The sequence below is a fragment of the Adiantum capillus-veneris genome, chromosome 4 (assembly GCF_014529385.1).
Source record: "Adiantum capillus-veneris isolate H3 chromosome 4, ASM1452938v2, whole genome shotgun sequence".
NCBI lineage: Eukaryota > Viridiplantae > Streptophyta > Polypodiopsida > Polypodiales > Pteridaceae > Adiantum > Adiantum capillus-veneris.
In genome coordinates this window covers 46,669,849-46,694,352 of record NC_140934.1, presented here as the reverse complement: position 1 = coordinate 46,694,352, position 24,504 = coordinate 46,669,849, and the positions used below count along the sequence as shown (strand labels likewise).

The 24,504-nt window shown below is 43.3% G+C and overlaps 1 protein-coding gene across 1 annotated transcript in view; it reads left to right on the top strand.

Annotated features, from left to right (window-relative positions):
• Positions 1 to 24,504, top strand: part of LOC147459092 (MICOS complex subunit) — a 90,427-nt gene that overhangs the window by 25,773 nt on the left and 40,150 nt on the right. The window contains exons 2-5 of the mRNA XM_086510432.1: positions 7,132 to 7,980; positions 8,079 to 8,219; positions 8,319 to 8,471; positions 8,595 to 8,672. Coding sequence (XP_086366558.1) covers positions 7,132 to 7,980; positions 8,079 to 8,219; positions 8,319 to 8,471; positions 8,595 to 8,672 — 1,221 coding nt within the window. The remainder of the gene's footprint in view (positions 1 to 7,131; positions 7,981 to 8,078; positions 8,220 to 8,318; positions 8,472 to 8,594; positions 8,673 to 24,504) is intronic.

Genomic DNA, 24,504 nt, shown 5'->3' with positions numbered 1-24,504 from the left:
AAAGTATTGTTTGAAATGGATGGTATCTATTTTGAACCTGTCTTGGTGCCGATTTGAATTGTTTGACTCTGGTTTGATACTGGTTTCAATGATTGGTGATTTTACTCCCAGGTGGAGAAGTGAGAAATATTGTTTTGGTATTGTTTGAACCTCGGAACGACGCAGGCTGATGCCTGGGGAGCGTTTCGTTGTATGTTTGAAAACCTCTGAACGACGTAGGCCGATGCCTGGGGAGCGTTTGGATGTATGCTTGTAAAATAATTGTTGTTGTGACTCCCGGCCCGGACCTGGATGCTTATGCGGGAGGAGTATTAAGAAGTCTGAGCAGTGGTTACTCTCAGCACCTCCAAACGACGCAGGCTGCGGTCTGGGGGGCGTTTGGTTGTAAAAGGCCTCTATATCTCCCGGCCCGGACCTTTTTAGGTTATGCGGGAGGAGTGATGAGGGAGTCGTTGAGTATCTCTCGGCCCGGACCTTGTTAGGTTATGCGGGAGGAGTGTTCATCGATGGCTTTATGTTTCTATGTCTTGTAATATGCATATGTGAGCATTTGTGTTGCATTGTGATGTGCCAACCATTGAACTATCCTAATTGGATGAGATTGCCTGGGTATGTAATTTTAGCGCATCAAGACACCCGTGGAAGGTCAGTACGGTATGGGTGTAATGGCTAATTTTACTACACCGGAATATAAAGAGTTCCAATCCGGACGAAAGGAGAAGCTAACTCCTTGATCAAAAGAGCAGAAAGGAGAAGCTAACTCCTTGATAAAAAGAGCAAACTGATTGTCCCTCGGAATGTCCCTCGGAAATTTTTTTGAGCTAACTTGAGTTGTTTTGCAGATATGCCCTAATTTTTGCCAAAAACCCTAACTGCTCAAACCCTAATTCTGGAAAACCTAACCCTAAAACTTGCAAACCCTAATTTTGGAAACCCTAACCCTAAAACTGTAGAAACCCTAACCCTAACCCTAAGGGCAACGTGGCAGATTTCCAAAAATTGCACTGGCATGATGATGTGGGAGGCTGTACGGATTTCCGCGTTGCGCTGGCTGATGACGTGGCAGGCTGTACGGATTTTCGTGATTTACGTTGGCAGTTTTTTGGCTTTGCTTTTGGACCAGAAGCTTTTGAGTTTAAAAGGCTTTTTACTGTAATTGCTTTTTAGGCCAAGGGTCTTTAAATATGAGGCTAGGGCTCATTCTCTGGCATGCTTCCTGGCGAAGGTGCAGAGTCCGGAGTACCGGCTTGTACTGTGTTGATGCAATATAAAGAAATACCGAAAGGGGCGCCAAGGTTTGGGGCCAATACTCTCTGGGGTGGAATTCCGCCACTTCGTGTCGCGTGTCGTCTCTCTCTCTCTCTCTCTCTCTCAGTTCAGTTGTTATTTGAAGTGCTTAAAGTTGTTCAGTCTGTTCTTTTCTATTGGCACGTGGTGCCCGCCTTGTGACAGAGATCCACGGGATCGAGTTCTTCGACATCAAACTTGGTATACTTGTCCAACCCAAAAAGGAATGCCTCTTTGCGCTCATCATCCGATTTGCGTAATTGGGTGCCGAGCTGCAAAACACGGTGAGAGAAAGACATGATTGGCATACCATTTTGCTTGAGATTGTGCCAATCTTCTTTCAACCGTGCTAAGTCCTTCGACATCAAACTTGATACACTCGTCCAACCCAAAAAGGAATGCCTCTTTGTGCTCATCATCCGATTTGCGTAATTGGGTGCCGAGTTGCAAAACACGGTGAGAGAAAGACATGACTGGCATACCATTTTGCTTGAGATTGTGCCAATCTTCTTTCAACCGCGCTAAGTACTGAGGTGGCATAAACCGCGCCTTGAGCTTGTCTTGTAAGTCGGCCCTATTGAAGGAAAGGGGCACGCCTTCTTCGGCTTCCTCTAGGTGTGCGGCCAACTGTGCCTCTTGCCATGCGTGATACCAATTAATGGCATCACTGGCAAGATACATGGCTGTCGTCAAAACTTTGCTATTTCCCGTTTTCTTAGTTGTCGCAAGGTAAGCATTAGATTGATGCAACCAAGAATGAATAACATTAGTATCCATCTTACCGTCATACTTACTGAACGTCAACTTCTCAGTGATTGGATTGTTGGAGTCTGCATCTGGACTTGTGCTACCTGATGAACTGCCCACATCTTTGATGGGCTCGGATTTCGAGGTGAGTACCTGTAGGACCAACTCTTGCATGCGTTGATCTCTCTGTGCCTCCCGCTCTAATTCCAAGGCTGCTCGCCTTTCTTCGGCTGCTACGCGTTGGGCTTTTCGTGCTTGCTTACGCTCAAGCTCCATAGCTGCCTTTCTTTCTTCGGCCGCCAAGCACGCTTGCTCAGGCTCACGCTCCAAGGCTGCCTTTCTTTCTTCGGTTGCCAAGCGTGCTTGCTCACGCTCACGCTCCAAGGCTACCTTTCTTTCTTTGCGCTCGCGGTCCAAGTCTGCCTTTTTTTCTTCGCGCTCGCGATCCAAGGCGGCGCGTTGCGCCTCTTGTTGTAGCATCATGTCCATCATCGACTTGACCAAAGCCTCCATAGGATTTGGTACAACCCGTGGCGTAGATGGGAAAGGGGGAGGGCCGGAAAAAAATCCTCCTAGTTGGGAAAATTCTTCGTCATCACCTCCACTCTGATCACCTTCACGCAAAGTATCCATTCCGCTTCAGGTGATGACCATACATTGAGATCTTGGATACTTAAGTTCTCGAGGAACTTGGGGTCTTGAGGTTCTTGGGTTCTTGAGTTCTTGAGGTTATGTAGCTTGCAATTGGTGTTTGAGAAGGCTTTTCTCTTACCCGAGCTCGACTCTTCCCTGTGGGCGCACCCCTTGGCGGCCTTGCGCTCACACCAAAGTTACTTTTTCCCATCTCACGTTGATTGGCCGGCCGCTAAGTGCACAGTCCGCTCTCAATGAGTGAAAAGAGGAACAAGGGGGGGCTAGACAAGCCCTTCTTTCTTGGATTACCTGTCACTCTTTAAAAACACGATTAGGAATCAACACGCCCAAGTGGACTTGGGTTACGTGCGACCGCAACAAGCAAAAAATTTCTTGTGGTTTTTCCTTGACTGATACAGAACACTGCCAAAGCTCTGATACCAATGTAAGGTGCAACGGAAGTGAATGTTGATATTGCTCAAGATGAGTGCTCCGAACTGTGCTCAAGGGTTCCTTTTATTTACGGAAGGGAGAGCCTTCCGTTCCTTTAGAGAGAGAATGCAATGATCACAAACAAAGTGAATGCTATTGTGAATGGTGCAGAGAGAGAGAGAGAGAGAGAGAGAGAGAGAGAGAGAGAGAGAGAGAGAGAGAAGAATAATACGACACCTGACGGTTCTCAAACCCTCCTTCAAGGCCCCCTATCTCTATGGCGAGAGAGTTCTATGCTAGAAATTGCACAAATCTGGTACAATGGTCTAGATGCAATGGACTTGTCGACGATGTTGGCGACAATGATGACGACGACAAGGACGGGCTGAAAAACTGAAAACGCTAAGGCTGAAATGCTGAAATCTGCAAAACGCTGACGTTTTGCTGATCTCTGACACTGTGTCAGTGAGGATGGCGATGACGACGACTCGACGACGATGCGTTGAAAACGCAGATGCTGAAAATCTAGAAACAGCGGGCTGAAATCGTAAACGCTAGCTGACTCGACGGTACGGCAGGATCTGCTGCGGGTAGGTGAGATCTGCGAGGCCGGCTGGGGGCTCGATCTGCTGTGGTCAAGTGCTGAAAACTGAAAACGCTGATGTGCTGGGACTGATCTGGCGCCGGAATCTGCAAACGCTAGGCTAGATCTACAAACTGAAATTGCCAGGCTGACATGTAGCAAAAACACTAGAGGAGCTGCTCCCAAAAACGCTATCTCCTGCTGTTGGCTGAAAACGCTAGGCTATCTTCTGTCGGTCTTGTTGAGGAGAGAACACTGCAAGTTGCTGTAACTTCTTTTGTCTCTTCTACTAAAAAATGCTAGCGCTAGGTTTTTTTTTATAGTGCCTTAGCAATTTGCCCTACTCTCTTTTTCAACAAAAGTCACTTATTAATAATTAAGTGAAAAATGTGTATTTTGGGAAAAAGGGTTCTATGCTCTGTAAAATGCTCATGATGGGTAGTGCTAAGTGAATGTCATGCTAATGATCGTGATGTGTGCAATCAGAGGATATGCAATTAATCCAAGTGCCTGGACATGCATGGCCTGCTCACAAGCTCACAAAGGTGCCAGCACACTTCCTAAGCTGACGTGAACCCTAGACTTGAGATAGCTTGTCCACATGCACATAGGGTTAGATGCGCACGTGACAGCGGGTCAACCCATCGAGTGAGTTGAAATCCTTGAACTGGAGGTTGTACAACTCCCGTTCAAGTGCGATCTGTATGGCAAAGGAGGTCTCCTCAAACTCGTCAAGAATCCGTCTCCACAATGGATGTGCATGCTCCTCTTTGGAAACTTCCTTCGTGATGCGGTCCGAGAGGTTCATCATAAGAAAGGTGAAGACTCATATGTCTCGATCCACCCACTCGTCGATTTGGGCTTGAGTGGCGGTGGAAAGGGAAGTCTGTGTTGCCGAATGGGTGAAATCATTCAATCATTCCCAGAGTTGATGGTAAGCAATGATTGTGCGGACTTGTGTCCTCCACACAGAATAGTTGTGTAAATCCAACTTCTTCTCCTCAACAAACTGGGTGAGGGCATAATGGTTGGATGTTGCGTTGCAGATGCCGACGTAGTCGCAGAAGTGGAAGTGGCCGTAGTCCTACAAGACGTAGTGGCCCACTTCTGGGACTGTTGTTGTTGTCCCTTCCGCTTCGGAGTCGACATGTTGCGTGCTCAAAGAGTAGTCCCAAAGGTAAATCGATAAGATCGTAAGTTTCCGACGAAGTACCGTCTCCAATGTTGTAGCAATCCAAGATAACTGCTCCGACAACCACTGGATGGTGTCTTGACAAGCAAGGGAGTGATCAACCGCACAAAAGGTAAAAATTCAGCGTGCTGTCTGCCCTAAAAAACGCTGCAAAGGGTGCTGAAAACGTTGCTGTAATAGAGATTTCAGCGTGTCTGTACGCCACCGATCGGTATGGGAGCGTCGCAGAGTGTCAGAGGAGGGGGTTCTCGCACTTCTCAGTCGTTGAAAACAGAGAAAAAACAACAAGTAATAAGTACCAAAATGGTGCCGACTGGGTGTATATACCTGTCCAAGGTGTAGATCCGCAAGTTCCTGGTAGTAGATAACTCTCCAGGCACAAGCTTTGCTTATAAGGGAAAACGCAGCAAGTTGTCAAAAACGCAAGACCACCAAAAACGCTAGCAGCTTGCAAAAAATGCAAGGCTGAGCTTTTGCGATCTGGCTGCAGAGAGGAAGCGTTGGGGGAGAGGGTTGCAGATCAAGGCTTGGGATGCAAAAACGCTAGGGCTTCAGAAAAAGCTAGGCTGATTTTTTGCAGATTTCCCGCGATGGAAGGTGCCAGGGATGCAAGCGCTAGCCTCTTGAGGGGAGATCGATGCAGATTTCCAAAGCTTGGCGACTGATACTATGTGAAAAAGAGCAGCAGAGAGGGTGTGAGCCACTTGCGTCGAAAACGAGAGAGAGAGAGAGAGAGAGAGAGAGAGAGAGAGAGAGAGAGAGAGAGAGAGAGAGAGAGAGAGAGAGAGAGAAATGAAATGAAATGAAATGTTATATTAACGTCTTCAAAAGGTCAAAATGACCTATGAGACCAATTAGTTACAAAATAGTGAATCTAATACCATGTCTGGGTACAAAAGAACTAGAAAAGAACTAGAAGTGGAACAAAATACTACTACTACTACTACAATCTAAAACTACGTGGGTGTAGCAGCTGATACAATAGGTACCCGGTAAACTGGATGTAACAGTGTGTGAAACAAAGATGGAAGAAATGGTGAGGATCCATCCTCATCTGCACTCTGGATGTCGAGAGAGTATGGCTCGAATCTTCTGTTGTAGTCTCCGTCGATGCTGTGTAGCTCCTCTCCTCAGTCGCGGTCGTCTGTATCTCTGTAGCTCCAATGCTCGGTCGATGAGAGTGCCAGTAGTGGTCGAATGAGTGTGGGACGAGCTCTGCAGTGGTGGCTGCTCCTCTGGCTGTCCCATATCTAGTGAAAAGAAATCTGTAATGTGTCTCTGGGACTGCCTCTCTCTAGCTCTCCCCAATAAAGTGTCTCTATACCTGTGTAACTCAAGTAGATATAGTCCGAGAGAGAGAGAGAGAGAGAGAGAGAGAGAGAGAGAGAGAGAGAGAGTATTGCCAAGTTTTGAACTTTGAACTGCTTTGGTTATGTTTGCCTCTTCTAGGTAGGTTCATAGTAGTATTCATTTCTAGTATTTACATTAGGATTTAAGAATTTGTTCCTTTGGAAGTTGTGTGGAATCTGATTAATAGGATTAAGTCTTTGAGTTGTTTTATCCTTCTTAGTTTAAAGTTGAGTACTTGTCTCAAGTTTTAATCAAGTAAGTTTTCTTTGAATTATTTTGCTTATTCCTTTTTCAAAAGCATTTTTAAGTGAATATTGGTTTGTTTCATATAGTTTTGTGGAGTAACAAAGAAAGTGGGACTTAGTTTTCCTTTTATCTGTTTTCATGTGTCCCTTGCTTTTGTATTTTTGTGAGTGTTTCATCCCCTCTCATAGTTCGTAAGTTTGACCTTATGAAGATATATTGCTTTGTGGTAAAATATAGACAAACTTCACTTGAATAAGCTTCTCTCATGTATTTTACCAATCATTTTACAAAAATTCATTTTTAACTTGTTATTTTTTTCTTATTGGTGTATATGTGTCTCTTAATCTTTTACTTGGTTCAATTTTGACTCTTTTTTCTTTTGCCTGTTTTGTGCAAGTGTTTCAGCCCTTTGTATAATTTGTATGTGCAGACCTTTTGAAGGTATATGTTGCTCATCTGATTGACTTTCAAGGAGTAGTTTTTCCTGAATTAAAAGTGAAGTTCATAGTATATGTATGATCAATCACAAGAGAAAATTCTTTCTTTTAGGCTAATGTATGTCTCGCAATTGTCAGACATGTGTAACAATCTTTCTTTCACCCTTTCTATAGCTTGTAAGTTCACATCCTTGTAGCCTGATGAAGAAACTTGATTGGTGCAGGTGGGAAACAGATTCTTTTCTAAAGCCCTACCTCCAAGGAAAGCTACTGGGAAAGGAACAAGTGTTCATGAAAAGGTTGTTAGCTCCCGAGGGCAAAACAGTGAGAGTCATACTCCCCTTCATAGAGAAGAAGTTCATCAGGATCAACCTAAAAGCAGCGACTCTTCTGAACAGTCCTCGTCAAATAAGATCTTGATTCTTGGAGCTGGATTTGCCATAGTGGTAGGCTTACTTGCATTTTTCCCTTGGGATTCGCTGAAAAGCTATTATACGGGCAAGAGAAAGGACACAGATGTCTTGCTGAAAAATCTCAAGGAAACAATTGGCAAGGATGTTGTGATTCCCCCCAAGGGAAAACAAGAAACGGAAGAGAAGAAACAAGTCTTGAAAGATTCAAAGCATTCAACCCCGATGCAGAATCAGAAACCTGAAAATGTGACGTTTGAACCTGGAAAACAAGAAACGGAAGAGAAGAAACAAGTCTTGAAAGAATCAAAGCATTCAACCCCGATGCAGAATCAGGAACCTGAAAATGTGACGTTTGAACCTGGAACGGAAACTCACAAGGGAGAAGTAGGGCACACACAAGATGCTGAGCTCTTGAAAAAAACCTCTGATGGATCAGCTTATCCAGATGCAACAGAATCAATGTCGGTACAGAATGTTTTTCCATCTGATGATGTACGAGAAAAGATCTCTGCTGTAATGACAGAAGAGGACAAGACTTCGGAGGCTGAATTGAAGGATGAGGTTTCTCCAGTGATTGGCCATGTGAAGGACCATTTGCCAACTTTGTCAGATGATTTCAAAGGCAATCGATCTTTGGGAACTTCTAAAAGGAGAGATGAGGTGGTGCCAATATCTCATAATCAGAATGAACGACTCCAGTTTTCCAAGTTAGAAAGGCCGCATTGTAATCATGTCTCTCCTTTGTATGTGGTTTACAGCTATCAAGTGGAGCAAAAAGACCTAGCTTATTAGAAGCATACTACCTGGGTGAAATCCACAGGACGTCCATAGAAGACGACAAACAGTTGATAGAGAATAAAGATGATTTAAATTCTCATAGGCATGGGGGTAGCAACAAGGTGGTGAAGTTGTGTATTCTGAATTGAGGCTCTTTTTTTAATTTTGTTTTTGTGATGAGAGTTACAGCTACATGAGACATATTAGAAATTATGTTGCAGTTTGAAGATGCGAAGGGAGAAGATTTTGGGAACAAGTTGCATATAGAGGGTGTGCAAAATGTCTTGGATCTATTAGAAGTTGTCCATGCCGCCGAAAGACGGCAGGCTGAACTTGATGCACAGCTCTATACAGAGGCTCAGAAAAGGCTTAAGGTTAGTTTTGGCTTGACGAAAGGATCAGAAATCAGCAATTTTGACTTTTGCATCCAATTCTACTGGAGACTTGATTTGGTTTTTTGCCACGTCTCTAACATTAGCTAATCTCATTGTATACAGCAAGCCTTCCAACGAGAATTGAAGGATGCACAGGCAAAAGAAGTGATGTATGCAGAGGAGGCCAGTCGTCTTGCTAAGGTAGGCCGGCCCTTGTCATTCTTGAGTCCACGTACAGTGTGTTGTCTAGAAGCTTATTGTGCTGTCGTTAGGTTAGTTAATACAGTTTTGCAATTAAAGATTTCTGTTTTTCAGGTAAGGACAAATTAAATGATGGTTGCTGTTTAGAAAGAATAATGTAATAAATACTTTCAGTTTTTGGACAAGCCCTGTGTGCAAAAGTATGTAAACTCAGGCGCATGAGTCTAGGGCCTTACATACAGATCATTGTAAATACAGCATCAAGAAGATTCATCCATATAGTATACACATCATGCTTTTTTAGAGTCAAAGCAAGAATATGCATGTTCCTCGGTCTTTCAAACCTTCTGATATGTCAAAGGCTATGGCCTCTCAATGCGATTGTCTTCATTTGTCATATCAGTCTGACGGAGGAAAGTAATGCGGCTTCTTCGTGACACAAACCTTACATGAGTAGTCACTTGGACATGCTCTCCCCCCCCCCAAAAAAAAAATAAAAAAATAAAAAAATTAAAAAAAAAAATAAATTTAAAATAAAAATAAAAAATAAAATCGTGGCAGCCTTTGCTGTCCATCGCAGTAGCAATCTCCCCACCATGGCACACCGTTACCACTCCAACAAGACAGCTTTCTTCTTCTCTCTTACTGATCTTACCCCATTTGCTGCAATTTCACCTATGTTTCTTGCAATTATTGAAGGGCTAAGGTAAGGTATGTTGGGTGTGAAGGTGATAGAGATCCTTGCATGACTCGAGACGTTTGGCGTGCTTTGTTCTAAAAGCCCAGTTTTTCTTGTGCCTATGATCCTCAGACAGACAGGCAAAGAAGTGAGATTGCAAAGCCGGGTGCAAAAGAAATTTAGACAGACAGAGTTCGAACTTTCAAACTTCATCTGCAACACTTAAAGACTTTATGTTCTCATCACTTCAAAATCTGCAACAAGACCGCGAGTCTGGAAAGAAGAATTAGTCTGCAACATCCTTTTCATTACATCTAATCATCGATTTCGCTACAACATAGTTTTTTTTGGACTCGTTCGATTGGGGAACCATAGTACAAGACCCGTCCAAGTCCGATTGAAGTATGATTGGGTTTTTTGGACTTTCCCAATGTTAAAAGAATCTACTATCTACTTTGAGACTTAGTCATGAATGTCATTGGTATGTACTATGATAAATGTTGCTGGTTGAGCTAGTTTCTAAAGTTTCTATGATGTTCCAGTGCATTCTATGGTTTTACGTGTCATATGTATACTGTTTTAGTGTTTTGTATAAAATCTGACGTATGGAATCCTCGGAGGGTCTGATCTGTACTTATTCCGTACTTCCGTACCGTCTGAGTTTGACGTATGGAAAGACTTCGGCTACAACATCTTCCCTTTTTTTGGCTAAGGATTATAGAATGTCCCCTTCCGGTTTTCAGAAACAGAAATTACAAGGCTTGAAAAAATGAAAACAGGAATGTGTAACGCAGCGACTTGCCGTTACACTTATTACATGGCTTTTTTTGCGTCTTAATCTAACTCCTTAGGGTCTTTGACTTCCTTACACAGATCATTCTTTGGGTAGTGTTAAATTTGCTCAAGTCTTAGGTGCCCTTCCTCCTATCCTTTTAACTAAGGATAAGATATTCACAATAGATGAGTTTGTTCGAGAGTTTCACACAGCCTATGGGCAAGTGAAGAGAGAAATTCCTCGCTCTCAAGAAAAGCATAACAAAGTTGCAGATAAGTAGAAAGAAAACCTAGATTTACACATAGATCAGTTAGTTGTACTCAAGTTTGAGAAGGTGAAACTAAAGAAACAAGCTGCTCATGCAGATTCCATATGCATCCCTTGCGAGGGATGTTGATGCATAGGCAACGAGGCAGATGCGGAACCAAGCAAAGCATCTTTATATGAGTGTACCACTCTATCCCACACTTCAACGAGTGACTTGTGATCATGAGAGGTAGATGCATAGCTCCCACCACTTCTCCCATCTAAAGCAGGTACATAGTTTCTTGAGACAGGTGAAACACGAGGTTTCGTTGCCCTCTTTGGAATCTGCCAACCATCTATGGAATCACCTATTTTGGCTTTACCTTTTGTATTAGTCTTTGAAGTAGCTTGAAGTAGCCTGTGCATTAGCCAAATGCTTAACTTTATCTTTATCCTGGTGAGATTGCATGTCCATTAAAATCCCTTAACTTTGCCTTCATAGACGAAGAAGCGGGGAGAGGTAGCATGAGTTCCAGATGGAGGAACAACTGAAGGTGGCAGTTTCTAGAGAGGTTTTGGGTACTCAGACCGCACATGACCAAATTTACCACAACTAAAACATGCACCTGCAAATTTTTTCCATTCAAGCTTAAAAGGTCTTAAGCTTAAAAGGTCTTTTGCCCACTACTGCATCACTAGAGTCAATTGTGATTCTTGCAGGCGTCGGTCTATTCGTATCCGAGAGCACACAAAATCTATTGGAATTGGTATCCAAATTTGGGGGGCATATCACTTTACCCAATTGAGCAACCAAAAGAGGTAAAAAGTTCTTCCAGGTACGCGGAAATCCCACTATTTCCATCCAAATTGGACACCTATGTCGTATCAAACTGTGATAATCTTTAGTAAGCGCCCATGACAATACATGCGTCATTTGCATATTGAAAAACCAAGGCGACATTTCCAACAACTGGGAACGAGCATCCCTGTCCGCCAATAACACTTCATAAAATCCTCAGGCATCAAAATATACCCCTCGGATTGCTTGTCTTTTTAACAGAAAATCAACCCACTGACCTACATCCTGTGTCGAGGGCATCTTGCAAGGGGAAAAACAAAATAACCGCATTCAATGCATATTGTGCTATTGGATCGATAAGCTTGTGAATCGGAATAACAACTCCACTAGTGGGTTCCTAACCTTCCTAGGCATCACCTCTACTCAATAGAAACTCTATTTAAACATGTGTATACATACCAATTCACAGAGTTCGGGACCCTTTTTGATAAAAATAAAGGTATAGAATTCCCCCTTAGGGCATCCACTAAATCTCCATGGAATAAGGCCCTTCACTAGGACGCCCAACCTCCTTTGGTAAAAACTACGGGTAATTTTAAAACCGACCCCCCAAATGGAGCGCATGGCGTGTTCATGTGACATCTTTAATACTTGTTGGCATTTGTGCACTTCACACCCCACTCCTTGTCTCACGCTCGAGAGCCTGTCTCTGTTATATGCGCGAGCATCAGGCTCCATAGCCCTTTCTCACTGGAGCTTTGTCACAAAGTGATGACGTGGCGCCAAAAACCCTAATTCTGTTGAAACCCTAATTCGATGGCTGGAGCTGCTGACACGTGGTAGCTGTAGGGACCTCCGTGATTTGCGGCGGAAATCGCAGAAGCAGCAGGCTGCGGCGGCAGCTTTTGGAGGGTTTGCTTTTTGGGCTTGCTTTATTAAAGCCTAAGAAAGAATTCTTTTGCTTTATTTTATAAAAGCATAAGGAAGAGAGAGAAAGAGAAAACTCTTGTTTTTTTTTTTTGATTTTGAGCTTTTTATTGCTTTTGAGCTTTTGATTTCCAGCTTTTGGGGCTCTGCTTTTGGCATCCCTTGTACATTTTAAATAAGTGGGTAGGCCACTTATTTTGATTTCCAGCTTTTGGGGCTCTGCTTTTGGCATCCCTTGTACATTTTAAATAAGTTGGTCTTCACACACACCCTCCAATATTCCTAAGCTTTAACCCTTTGGACTTTCACTTTGAATTTTGGAACCTTAGCATTTTGGAAGTCTTAATGTGCTACACCCTAGGGTCTTTGGAGCACATTGCATGTACATTGCTCTTCTACAGATGGCCCCCCTTTGGATCCCTACTATGGCCTAGTCTGCCAGCCTTACCAATATTCTAGCAAGTGTTAGGGGCTTAAAGGCCTAATAGAGATTCAGTAAGAGAGACATACATTGCAGGGGAAAGAGATGACAATAAACTGCTCATTAAGTCACAAAATTGCAAAACATATGAATAATAAACACCATTATTGAGAGAAAGAAGATACTGCTTTATTGTGTATTCATCATCATAATTAAATTACAGACCCAAAACAGTAGACCGAAAGGGGCGCCAGTCTTTGGGGCCAATATCTTTGGACGCAGAGTCTGAGTGTGAGCGCCTGCCCGCACTCTTGTACTTTGAACTCAGATTAATATAAAAAGAAATACCGAAAGGGGCGTTAGTCTTTGGGGCCAATATCTCTAGGCACGGAACTACCGGGCCAGTGTCGAATAAATTGTGAACTGTGAATTGTTTTGAAGTGGTTATTTGGTGCTGTTGCGGTAGATTCTTGACTTGGAGTGTCCAAGTTTGTTACAGTGGTATCAGAGCACAGCTGATTTCTCTTCTACGGGAAATCCGATCCCAAATCTTTTTTCCACGGCACCTATGGCTTCCCGCAAGGATTAGTCGACTCCCTCTGCATCCGGAGATGCGGGAAGGGATCACAATGAAGATTCCGGCAAGGAGTATGGCCCGCCTCGGCCTACTCAGGCGGAGCGTCGAGAGATGGAGCGTCGTCAATTGATCGGCGATGCAACAAAGATGATGCTCAATTTACCGAAGGACCGCAAAATATATGAGCTAGACTTCTTTCCTGGAAGTGTACATGCAGTGGCAGAAAACCACCACCACCCCCAAAACCCGCTCTCAAGAAACCTTCTCCTCACAAGAAATATACAGAGGAGTTAGAAGAGGTGGTTGATGCGCGAATTGCTCAGCTTTTTGACGCGCAGAACAAAGCTAAAAAGCACGGCAAAAAGCAGAAGAAAGGCACCGACTTCCTGGGTTATTTGGGTCGTCAGTCGACATTTGAAAAGGCAAAGAAACAGAAGAAGCGTGTACCCTGTTCTTTTTCTTCTTCTTCTTCTGATAGTTCTTCTAGCTCATTTGATTCGAGCGAAGAAGACCGAAAAGGCAAAAAGCGAAGCAAGAAGCAACGCTTCGGAAAGGGCAAGAAAAAGGCAAAGAAGTCTAAATCTCGCCCAGTGAGTGACAGTTCTACAGAGGACTCATCTACGGATAGTTCAGACTCCAATGACGGCAAATTTTATGCGAACAAGAAGAATTTTTATAAAGCCAACCAGGATGACTTTCTGGAATATAAAGCAAGAAGTCCGAGAGTTTAAGGAAGGTGGACAGTCGATTAGATTTGACACTTTTGCAAGATAGAAAGATGCTTCGAAGGCTTTGTCTTTTATACAGTAGTTTGATATCGCTTTCGGGGGAGGACGCTACTCAGAGCACTCCAAGATTCGGAGAGCTGCCTCTTATTTTAAGGGGAATGCTCGAACTTGGTGGTCCACGCTTCTTCTAAACAAGACTGGGCCAGCTAAATGGTTGAAATTTAAGAAGCTTTTTATTTCTTCTTGGCTGACGCAAGAGTATGAACGTGATATATGAACTGCTTGGAACCATCTTCGAATGACCAAGAAAGATATAGTGGACGCTTATTGAGAGAGATTATGGAGCTCTTTTCTACCCGCCTCTTCATTTAAGAAGATCTCACAGATTGAGCGGTTTACCTTGGGTCTACCTACAGAGATCCGAGACCACTGCTTGGAACAGAAGTCAGCTTCCATTTAGGAGTTGATGAGTCATGCGAAATGGGGTTTTGCCATTCACTCTGGCAGTCTGGCTTACACCACCGATGAGATCATGACACAAAGAGCTGAACAGACTTCGACAAATGAAAGTAGAAAGAGAAAGAGCAACTTAGAAAAGAAAGATGCACGACCCAAGCTTACTCCTCAAGAGAGAGCTCGCTTCATCAGGGAGGGGAAGTGCTTTGAATGCGAGGAAACTGGGCATATCTCCGCGAAGTGCCCTAGCAAGGCACCGAATGAACAGGATGAAGAAAGGCCAGAAAGTTCTAAAGCAACTGAGAGACGGGGGAGAAAAGGCAGATAAAAAGCAGAATTGGTACCACATTGCGTGGGACCCGAACCGAATTAAGTAAATGAAAGCACAACTTTGCTGTTTTTAGGGCAAAAGGAAAGATCAGGAAGCTCTTTTGAAGGAGCCAAGGCCAACTTCTTGTGAATTGGCGGCTCGATTTGGAATTACGCCCGACAAGGTGAGGCCACAAGCGGAGGTAGTTCGAGTGGCACCTGGACGGGATGTTGCCATTACACCGAGCATTGGCAAACTTCGTTTGCAATGACAGGGGTGTTTGGGGCACGCGGAGTTTTACGTAATTGCCTTGGAAGGTTGAGACGTTCTACTCGAAATCCCTTGGTACCACAAGAACAACGCCGCGGTTGTCTACCGGGCAGAGAATGCGACTTTGACAATTGAAGGGCTCAGAGATTGTACTCGATGAACTTCAGTTTCTTTACTCATTTTTTTGGGAGAGAACTGAATGATGGATGAAGGTCGAATATGTTTTGACCTGAACAAAAGAACGCCAAGATTTTCTCCACACTCATGCAGATTGCTTTTCAGAGGGCCTGCCAGGCGAGTTATCACCTGCTCGTCCTGAAGATCATACCATTGATCTGATTCTTGGAAGCACACCACCGAACGGCCACCTTACCGTGTGAGCCGAGCACAAAACGAAGAGATTATGAACCAAGTTAAAGACCTCTTGGAAAAGAGTCTTGTCTAGCCTAGTACTTCACCGTATTACTCTCCAGTGTTGTTGGTTTTGAAGAAAGGCGGATCTTGGAGAATGTGCATCGATTATAGAGCTCTCAACAAAATCACCATCAAGAACAGATTTCCGATTCCTAGGATCGATGATATACTCCACAGATTACAAGGATCCTTGTGCTTTAGCAGGATTGATTTGAAGAGTGGATATCATCAGATCCAAATCGCGCTGGGAGATGTCTACAAGACAGCCTTTCGGACGACTTTTGGGTTATTTGAGTTTTTGGTGATGTCTTTTGGCTTAACAAATGCTTCTGCGACATTTAACCGGATGATGGATGTCACGTGACACATCCCAACCCCATGTGTCCGTGGACAAGCTACACCATAGCAGGGTTTCCGTCAAGTCCAATCGAGTTAGATTAGAAGTGATTTGGCACTTTTGTGAGTCTATTCGTAGACCGTGCATGCCTAGTCACTCAGTGTAGATGCATATCCTCTGGTTGCACCTTGCATAAGCATAAGCATTTCCATCGGATTCCATCAGAGTCAGTTTGGGGATTTTTTAGATGACTTTATCCCATTTTTCCCTATTTTTCCCTATTTTTGACATTTTTCACTTATTTATTAAGTGACTTTTGTTGGGTACTCAGTAGGGAAAATTGGGTAAGTTAATATATAAGCAAACCCAAGTTAGCACAAATTGGCAGATGAGCAAAGACAAAGCAGGCTTCCCCAAGCAACAGGTGTCCAACCCTCTCTTAGCAAGACCCTCTCCCACCTTGGCGAGGCCACCCTCCATCAGCGAGCGTTTTTATCCTCCGCTTGCACCTCCCCCCATCTGGCGTTTCCTCATCAAGCCAACATTGCCAGCAGAGCAGTAATCCAAGCGTTTTCCCTCTGGGCCTCATCAGCGTTTTTCAGCATCACTAACGCCAGGGCAAGAACTCAGCAAATTCAGCGTTTTTGCTATTCATTGGCAGCAGTACAAGGCAACCACTAACGCCAGCATTCAGTTGCAGATCCTTGGTGGATTCAGCCCAAAAAGGTTGCCAGAATTCAGCCCTTAAACCTGCAAGTAGATTAGCGTTTTAACCTCTGTTCAGCCCCTTAAACGTTGCAGAACATCAGCGTTTTCAGCTGGCAGCAGCCTATTAAAAAACGCAGCAGAAACCCTAAGAACCAGCGTTTTATTTCAGCCTTAAAGCATCAGCAAAAACCAGGAAATTCCAGCCACGACATCAGCCCGAACAGTCACAGTTTCAGCCCACGAAGCCACCGTCGTCATCACCATCGTCGTCATCGGCATAGTCCAACTTTGCATCAGTCCATTGCATTCGCATTGTCCTCTTTCGTGCAATCAAGTAGACCACTCTCGCCGACGAGAGTGGGGCCTTAGGAGGAGGGTTTTACAACCTCTCGGTGTCGTAACTTTTCTCTCTCCTTCTCTCAGTCTCATTCACTTGCACGCACAAGATCCACTCACTTTGTTCGTGATCACAGCACTCTCTATAAGACGGAAAGATCTCTCTTTCCCTAAGAACTAAAAGGAACCTTGAGCAGTAAGGATCACTAATCTTGAGAAAATACAACATTCATTCCGCTGCACCTTACATTGGTATCAAAGCTTTGGAAGCGTTCTGCATTACTCAAGGAAAGAACCACAAGAACCACAAGGATTTTTTTTTGCTTGTTGCGATCGCACGAACCCAAGTTTACTTGGGCGTGGTATATACTCATTCCAGAACAATCCGAATTGGACGAAAACGAGCATATACTCGTTCTAGAACAGAAATTGGCACGGAAAGAAAGAAAGAAGGAAAAGCAAACTGACAGTTCTTGGTTAAATTCAAGACCTACTTCGCAATGGATGCGAAGCGAATGGAGGAGGAAGACCTAGCAGATATTCCTCGGAATGTGAATCTTTACCTTGAAGCTTTTGGTTTAGCATAGTCTACTCCAAATGGAACCCAGAATTCAGCTTGGCCGGAGATCTTGTGCAGTGCGTTTACACAGAGGGGAGGTACTCCGCTCCTTTGTCAACAGATGCCTTGATTTTTGAATACTAGAGTCACTGATGTCTCTTTGAGCTTCAGGGATACTGAGAGCTGACAGTATTCTGCTGGATGACTTTATGAAATGGAATTCCGGAATATGAAACTGATTTGTTCTTGACTTGTTTTTAAGTGTAGGAACCGATAGACAAAATGACTGCAGCATTTTGGTCTACTTATCTCTAATAGACATGGTTGCACTAGGGGTTAGTCAATTGGGCATCGATGAGGTCCCGACTGGATCTAGATGCGATTGCTATCTACATTGCCGATAAATCATGGTCTAAGATCCGAATGAATGTTGAATGTCATGTGATGTCTTGTGATGTCGTGTGATGTGACCGTCGATTGGTACATGTGCTAGATGTGTGTTCCTAGTACGTAGGTACTAATAGTCAGTGTCTGCTAAGACAGTTTATGGCCTTTGTCTGTTTTGCAGGCGTAATCGAGGGTGATTACCATGCTTTTAAGAGTGGGGTATGTCACAAAGTGATGACGTGGCTGCCAGAAACCCTAATTCTGCCAAAAACCCTAATTTTACTGAAACCCTAATTTGCTGGCTGGAGCTGTTGACACATGGCAGCTGTACAGACTTGCGTGATTTGCGGCGCAAATGGCGAAAGCAGTAGGCTGCGAGACAGCTTTTGGAGGGTTTGCTTTTTGGGCTTGCTTTATTAAAGCCTAAAGAGAAGAAAACTCTTTTGCTTTATTTTGATAAAAGCATAAAGAAGAGAGAGAAAGAGAAAACTCTTGATTTAAAAAAAAAATCTTTTGAGCTTTTGATTTCCAGCTTTTGGGGCTCTGCTTTTGGCATCACTTGTACTCTTTAAATAAGTGGGTAGGCCACTCACAACTCAGAGCATCTGGACGCAGAGTCTGAGTGTGAGCGCCTGCCCGCACTCTTGTACTTTGAACTTAGATTAATATAAAAAGAAATTCCGAAAGGGACGCTAGTCTTTGGGGCCAATATCTCTAGGCACAGAACTCCACCGGGTCAGTGTCGAATAAATTGTGAACTGTGAATTGTTTTGAGGTGGTTATTTGGTGTTGTTGCGGTAGATTCTTGACTTGGAGTGTCCAAGTTTGTTACAAGCTTCCTTGGCAACTACCGCCTGAAACATAAACCTTGGGATTTCAACCTATTGAATCCTCGCTCCTCGGCCGACATCTGCAAGTTGACTCCCTTCTTCAGGGCTTTGACACGTCAGTAGTTTGTGACTGTAGGTGAGTTACAACACCATGAATGTTTGGTTTCTTGCCTGTAGGGCCCTGGTTATGATAACATTCGGATGGTTTTTTATGTTACTGCACATTAATCTAATGTCTTTTTACGGTGTGGAGTAAACTGCCTGTTCAGCTGCACGGAAATCTGGTGTAGCCTAAATATATAATACTCATCTGATTGAGCTGAGCTGGTTGTCAGTTGGAGGGTTTGGCACTACTATCTTTCTAACAACCCTTCCTCTTCACCCAGTTGGAGGGTTTGGGAGCATATGTTAGTACCTAGTTCTACACCCACTATTGGGCACTGACGACGTTAGTGGGGATGTTGTGGTATTTAGTCAATACTATGCATGATGAAGCTGATGGTTATATTGTCTTGTGGGTGACTACCATGGGTCTATACCTTGCACTTTCCTTTATGGGTGAATCTGGGCTTATCCTGGATTCATCTAGGTATATTTTTTAGTCGTATAGCGGACATGCTGACTTCACATTGTGAAGTTTTCGTCCGAGTTACGACCAGTTGATATTGTGCTAATTCTTTCTATCTTTTGTGGTGCGTATGCCCTATCAACTTCCTCATTTTTGTGCTAATTTTTTTGATTTAATGCTTCTTTAGTGCTAGGTTTCATTATGGCTGAGTCTGCCCTTGATCTCCGGAGTCATGACAGAAACTCAGTACGTTGAACTTTGTGTTGATGTATGCTCATGTGTGTGTGTGTGTGTGTGTGTGGTGTTGTGTTTGGGAGCATATGTTAGTACCTAGTTCTACACCCACTATTGGGCACTGACGACGTTAGTGGGGATGTCGTGGTATTTAGTCAATACTATGCATAATGAAGCTGATGGTTGGGTGACTACCATGGGTCTATACCTTGCACTTTCCTTTATGGGTGAATCTGGGCTTATCCTGGATTCATCTAGGTATATATAAAAGGTTTTTTTCGCCGGACACAACCAGTGCCATGGATGCAATAGCATATAGATTTTAAGGCTTGACTTGGTTTATTTTTGCTCTTGGGTACACCCTACCATGATGACTTACTGGTTTTAATCGTGCAGATTATAGTTTTTTGTTTTGTTTTTTGGAATGGATGGTACATAGTTTTTTTGATGTTTTTTTGGTACAGTTTGACTCTGGCAAAAGATCTTTACATGGAAAAAACTTTGGGTATAAAAGATACTTAATGCTTTATGAGCAAAAACAAGGATTATGACACTTGGATCGGAAGGGGGGATGGCCTTCCAATCAAAATTTTAGTTATTTAAATAAGCTATTTTTAAAGTGAATTAAAAAAATGGGTATGTAATAACCTTATCTATAACCTATATCTTAAAGGAGTGATGACCTTTTTACAAGTTTAAAAAGAACAAAAACTAACTCACATCTTGAGACTTTTTTTCAAACACAGAAGTAAATGATTGGACGTTGGTTTTAAGCTAAAAAAGATTGTAAGATGGACATGGATAACAACTCTGGCAAAAGACCTTTACATGCAAAAAACTTTGGGTATAAAAGATACTAAATGATTTATGAGCAAAAACAGGGATTATGACACTTGGATCGGAAGGGGTGATGGCCTTCCAATCAAAATTTTAGTTATTTAAATAAGCTATTTTTAAAGTGAATTAAAAAAATGGGTATGTAATAACCTTATCTATAACTATATCTTAAAGGAGTGATGACCTTTTCTACAAGTTTTAAAAGAACAAAAAATAACTCACATCTTGAGACTTTTTTCAAACACAGAAGTAAATGATTGGACATTGGTTCTAAGTTAAAAAAGGTTGTAAGATGGACATGGAACTGATAAAGTCCATTGGCACTTATAAAACGCATTCAAGGCTAACATATCTGTTGTCTTGTTTGAATGGATGCAAGTAAGGACTCTATCCTTTCTTGGAATTTTTTTGGCTTAACGCAAATGTCTGTCCTTGACATACCAGGCTCTTGCCACTTCATGGAACATACATTTTAGATCGACCATTGTACTTTAACACTAGGATTAGACCTCATTCTTATAGCAATGTACAAAAATAATTCTAAGACTTAGTTGTTTTCGTATTTTATCATTGTCACTTGTCTAAAGCCAGTTGTCTTTTGAACTAAAATGTTTATTTATGTTTTATTATATATAAGTAAAGTAGCTACACACACCAGCCTGCACACAAGAACACCCGTAAAGCAAGAAGAAAATGAGCTTCTCACACACACACACACACACACACACACACGAAGTGCAAAGCAAACGAGAAAAGGAAACAACGCTGTACCAAAACAGGGGAGATCAGACTGCGCAGGGCTGAAAGTAGAGCAAAGGACGACGCCCGCGCTTAAAGCTGAGGGCAGAAACGTGCAGGCTTCAATAATGCTCTCACGTGCAGAGCTGAGGGCAGAGCGGACATCAGCAGAACGCTAGGGGGCACGACAAAGGAGATCGCGCAAGGCGTGTAACCGGCCTGTACTTTCAAAAAGGGAGGTAGACCTTAGACTTAAACCTTATTTGCTTTCACCCATTTAATTTGTCGCCCACTTTACCTGTACTTTCAAGACACAACAAAGGGGAAAGGGATATAGGCTACTAGAATGCACCTGTATGAGAAGACCGACACCAGATTGCCCCTAACTTAGGCGCCCCTTTTGGTATTTCTTTATTGTTTAAAAGAGGGAATAAACGCTGTGGTTCCCTACAAGCTGCCCCGCACAAGCTTGGCTGAATTTCAATTGTTCCGGCCCGATTTCGACAGCATAACTGTACTAGGACCCTTCACAGTCAGTATTCCCACGCATTGAATGACTTTCCCGACGCATACGGGCACTTTGCAAAACCTGGCGAGAATCTGCAGCACGCTGAATTCTTTGTTTTCAGCACCGAAAATGCACCAGATCACCTGTACAGCGGTCCCCTCACGTCCTCGAACCTCCTGGGGGTATTAGGGTCTGTTTAGGGCCAAAACCCCTAAACCTGCAAAAATACACAGCAGGCTGTAATTTACTGTTTCGGGCTCTGTTTCGCGTGCCGGTCGCATCCGTAGCAAGACCTCGAGCTCGCGCACCTGTGGGGCTACTTGCCCTTTGAATCGGACTAGATTTCGGACGTGAAACCTCTCCGAATCACCTATACCTGTGGGGGATTAGCCGCTAGCTAATCCAGTACCTATGCAAGAGGCTCTTGCCTCGGCAATCGTGCATGAACCCACACAATTGTACATTGGTCAATTAAAAAGCCCACTAGAGGGGCATAACATACTGCCATAGGGGAGAGAGAGGGAAGTGCGTAGTGTGCAGGGCATCACTCCTGGCACCGCACTGTACATAAGAGGGAAAGGAAGCACTCCATAGCTCTTAACCTGTGACAAAAACTACAAATGAGCCCCTCCCTCCTTCAAATTCAGCGCCACTTCTTCATGTATGAGGAAAGTGCACAGAAATGTGCCACTTGGCACATTTACAACCTATTTCCCGTTTCGGGGTTGCCGCCTAAAAATCTCCCAACCGGTTGCCCAGTTGACTTCACGGCAAAGTAATAAAATGTTCCCCTTGTCATTCCGGAGGTAATGACGCAAACACATTTTCAGGTCCCAAAATAGCAGTTCGCTAAATTTTAGGAGATGCTGCCATTGTATCTTTCTAGGTCATCTGACCCCCTTTGTACACTGCAGCCACACCCATAATTGAAATTTAGCCTCTGTAGCAAAGGATTCCACTTTGGCTAGTCAATTTGGCTAACCATAGTCCTTGTCCAACCTTAGTGCTCTCTTGTTCCAGGCCTGGACTCCTCTGAACAGTTCCACACTAGCTATGCAATGCAGGGCAATTAGATTTCCCGAGGGGTGTTTCCAAAAAGTGGAAGTAAATAAATAATAAGAAAGAAATCAACAAAAAGGATAGATAGTAGTCACATGCTAGTGACATAACCCCCTCTTGACATCTCAAACGTCCTCGTTTGCATCTATGTTGTACATGCTCACAGTCAACACTGATGTATTCAACACCTGTCGACACATGTACGACACATATATGCTCATTGTCAACCTTGGTGTATTCAACACCTCGTCGACACATGTATTGCTTGCGTGTGAACCCTGTCCCAATGACATAGTGGTAGCTTCGTGCTCTGCCATTGCTTTGAGTCACTAACTTTCCAATGACAAAATGATAGCTACACATGTTGCCACTGTCTTATAGTACACGTTGGATCGAGTAACACTTTCGAGAATACCCAAACCGACAGTTTAAGAATGCCGTTACACATGTACCCTCTAATAGAAGCTACTGTATCCTTGACAAACTGACAAGAAATAGTCACTTCTATAGCACTAACCAAACTTTTGGACATTCCATAAGAGCAATTGCCAAACTGACAATCTGTATAGCTCTAAGATTCATGTAATAGGTATTTCATTTGAGCTCACTTTAAATACCATGTACATCATTTCTTTCAGAAGCCATTGTCACACTGACAATCCATGTAGCTTTGAAACTCAAGGGGTCAAGGTAGGTTGCCAATCGAAGGCTTCAAGGTAAAGTGATAACACAGGTGGTGACTCTGCAAGTTCACCTTCTTCCATCCACTTAGCATCCATTGGTGGATAGTTTCTGAACTTTACCAAGTAATGCCTAGCAACGTTGCCTTTTACTTTTCTTTCTTTATGTGCCAAAATCTGTTCCAGGACCAAGATCTCATCAAGTTCCTCGACTTCCGGCTGATCTTCAGCTGGCATATCCTCTGGCACATCACCCACATAGGGTCTGAGAAGACTCACATGAAACGCATTGTGAATCTTCCAACTGTCAGGAAATTTCAGCCTATATGCAGCATCACTGATTATGTCGCACACTTGAAAAGGCCCATAGTAACGCATGCTGAGCTTTGGAAACAGTCTTTCCTTGCCCTTCATCTTCTTTAACCTTGCCTTTTCAAAGCGTAAAAGCACCCAATCACCAAGTGAATATACCACTTCACGACGGTGACGATGAGCTGCTTTCTTTTGCTTTGCCTGAGTCTTTTCTAAGGCCACTTTGACCTTCTTGTACATTTCATCCATGTCCTGAACATACTTATCTGCTTCAAATATCTTGTCCTTTGTATGTAATATGGGAGGAACTTTCTTGCCACCTTCAACTATCTCAAAAGGTGTCTTGCCAGTTGATGAATGCATTGTATTATTGTATGCATACTCCACCAATGGCAAATATTGCTCCCACTTTACTTTATGCTCTGACACGTAGCACTTCAGCAGATCTAGGACAGTAGAATTTGCCTCTTCTGACTGCCCATCTGTTTGAGGATGAAATGACGAAGAGAATTTGAGCGTTGTGCCCATATTCTCAAACAAGCCTCTCCAGAACAAACTTGTCATGCGTGGATCACGGCCGTTAACAATCGACTGTGGCATGCCATTATACTTGAAAATATTGCTCATAAACAAGCGTGCCATCTGATCTGGTTTTATCTTATTCCTGACAGGAATAAAATGAGCCTGCTTGCTGAATCTGCAAATGATGGTCCGAATACCATCGTTTCCTGTCTGCGTTCTCGGAAGATCAAAGATAAAATCCATAGCAATACTTTCCCATGGTTTATCTGGAATAGGTAGTGGTTGGAATAACCCTGGTGCCTTTTGCCTGTCAAACTTGACCTTCTGGCAAATTAGGCATTCTCGCACAAAGGCATCCACATCTCTTCTCAATGTAGGCCAATAGAAGAATGTCTCAACCGCTTTAACTGTAGCATCGATACCATGATGCCCTGCATACGGTGGGACATGATTCTCTTCCATAACTTTGCGTCGCAATGGCTTTTGACACACAATCTTCCATGCATCATCATGAACCCATCTTTGAGAAGATAGTGTTCATGACGTTGTCCATTCATTAGTTGCTCGAAGACCCTTGCAAAATCTTCATCATTTGCATACTGTTCCCTCATATCA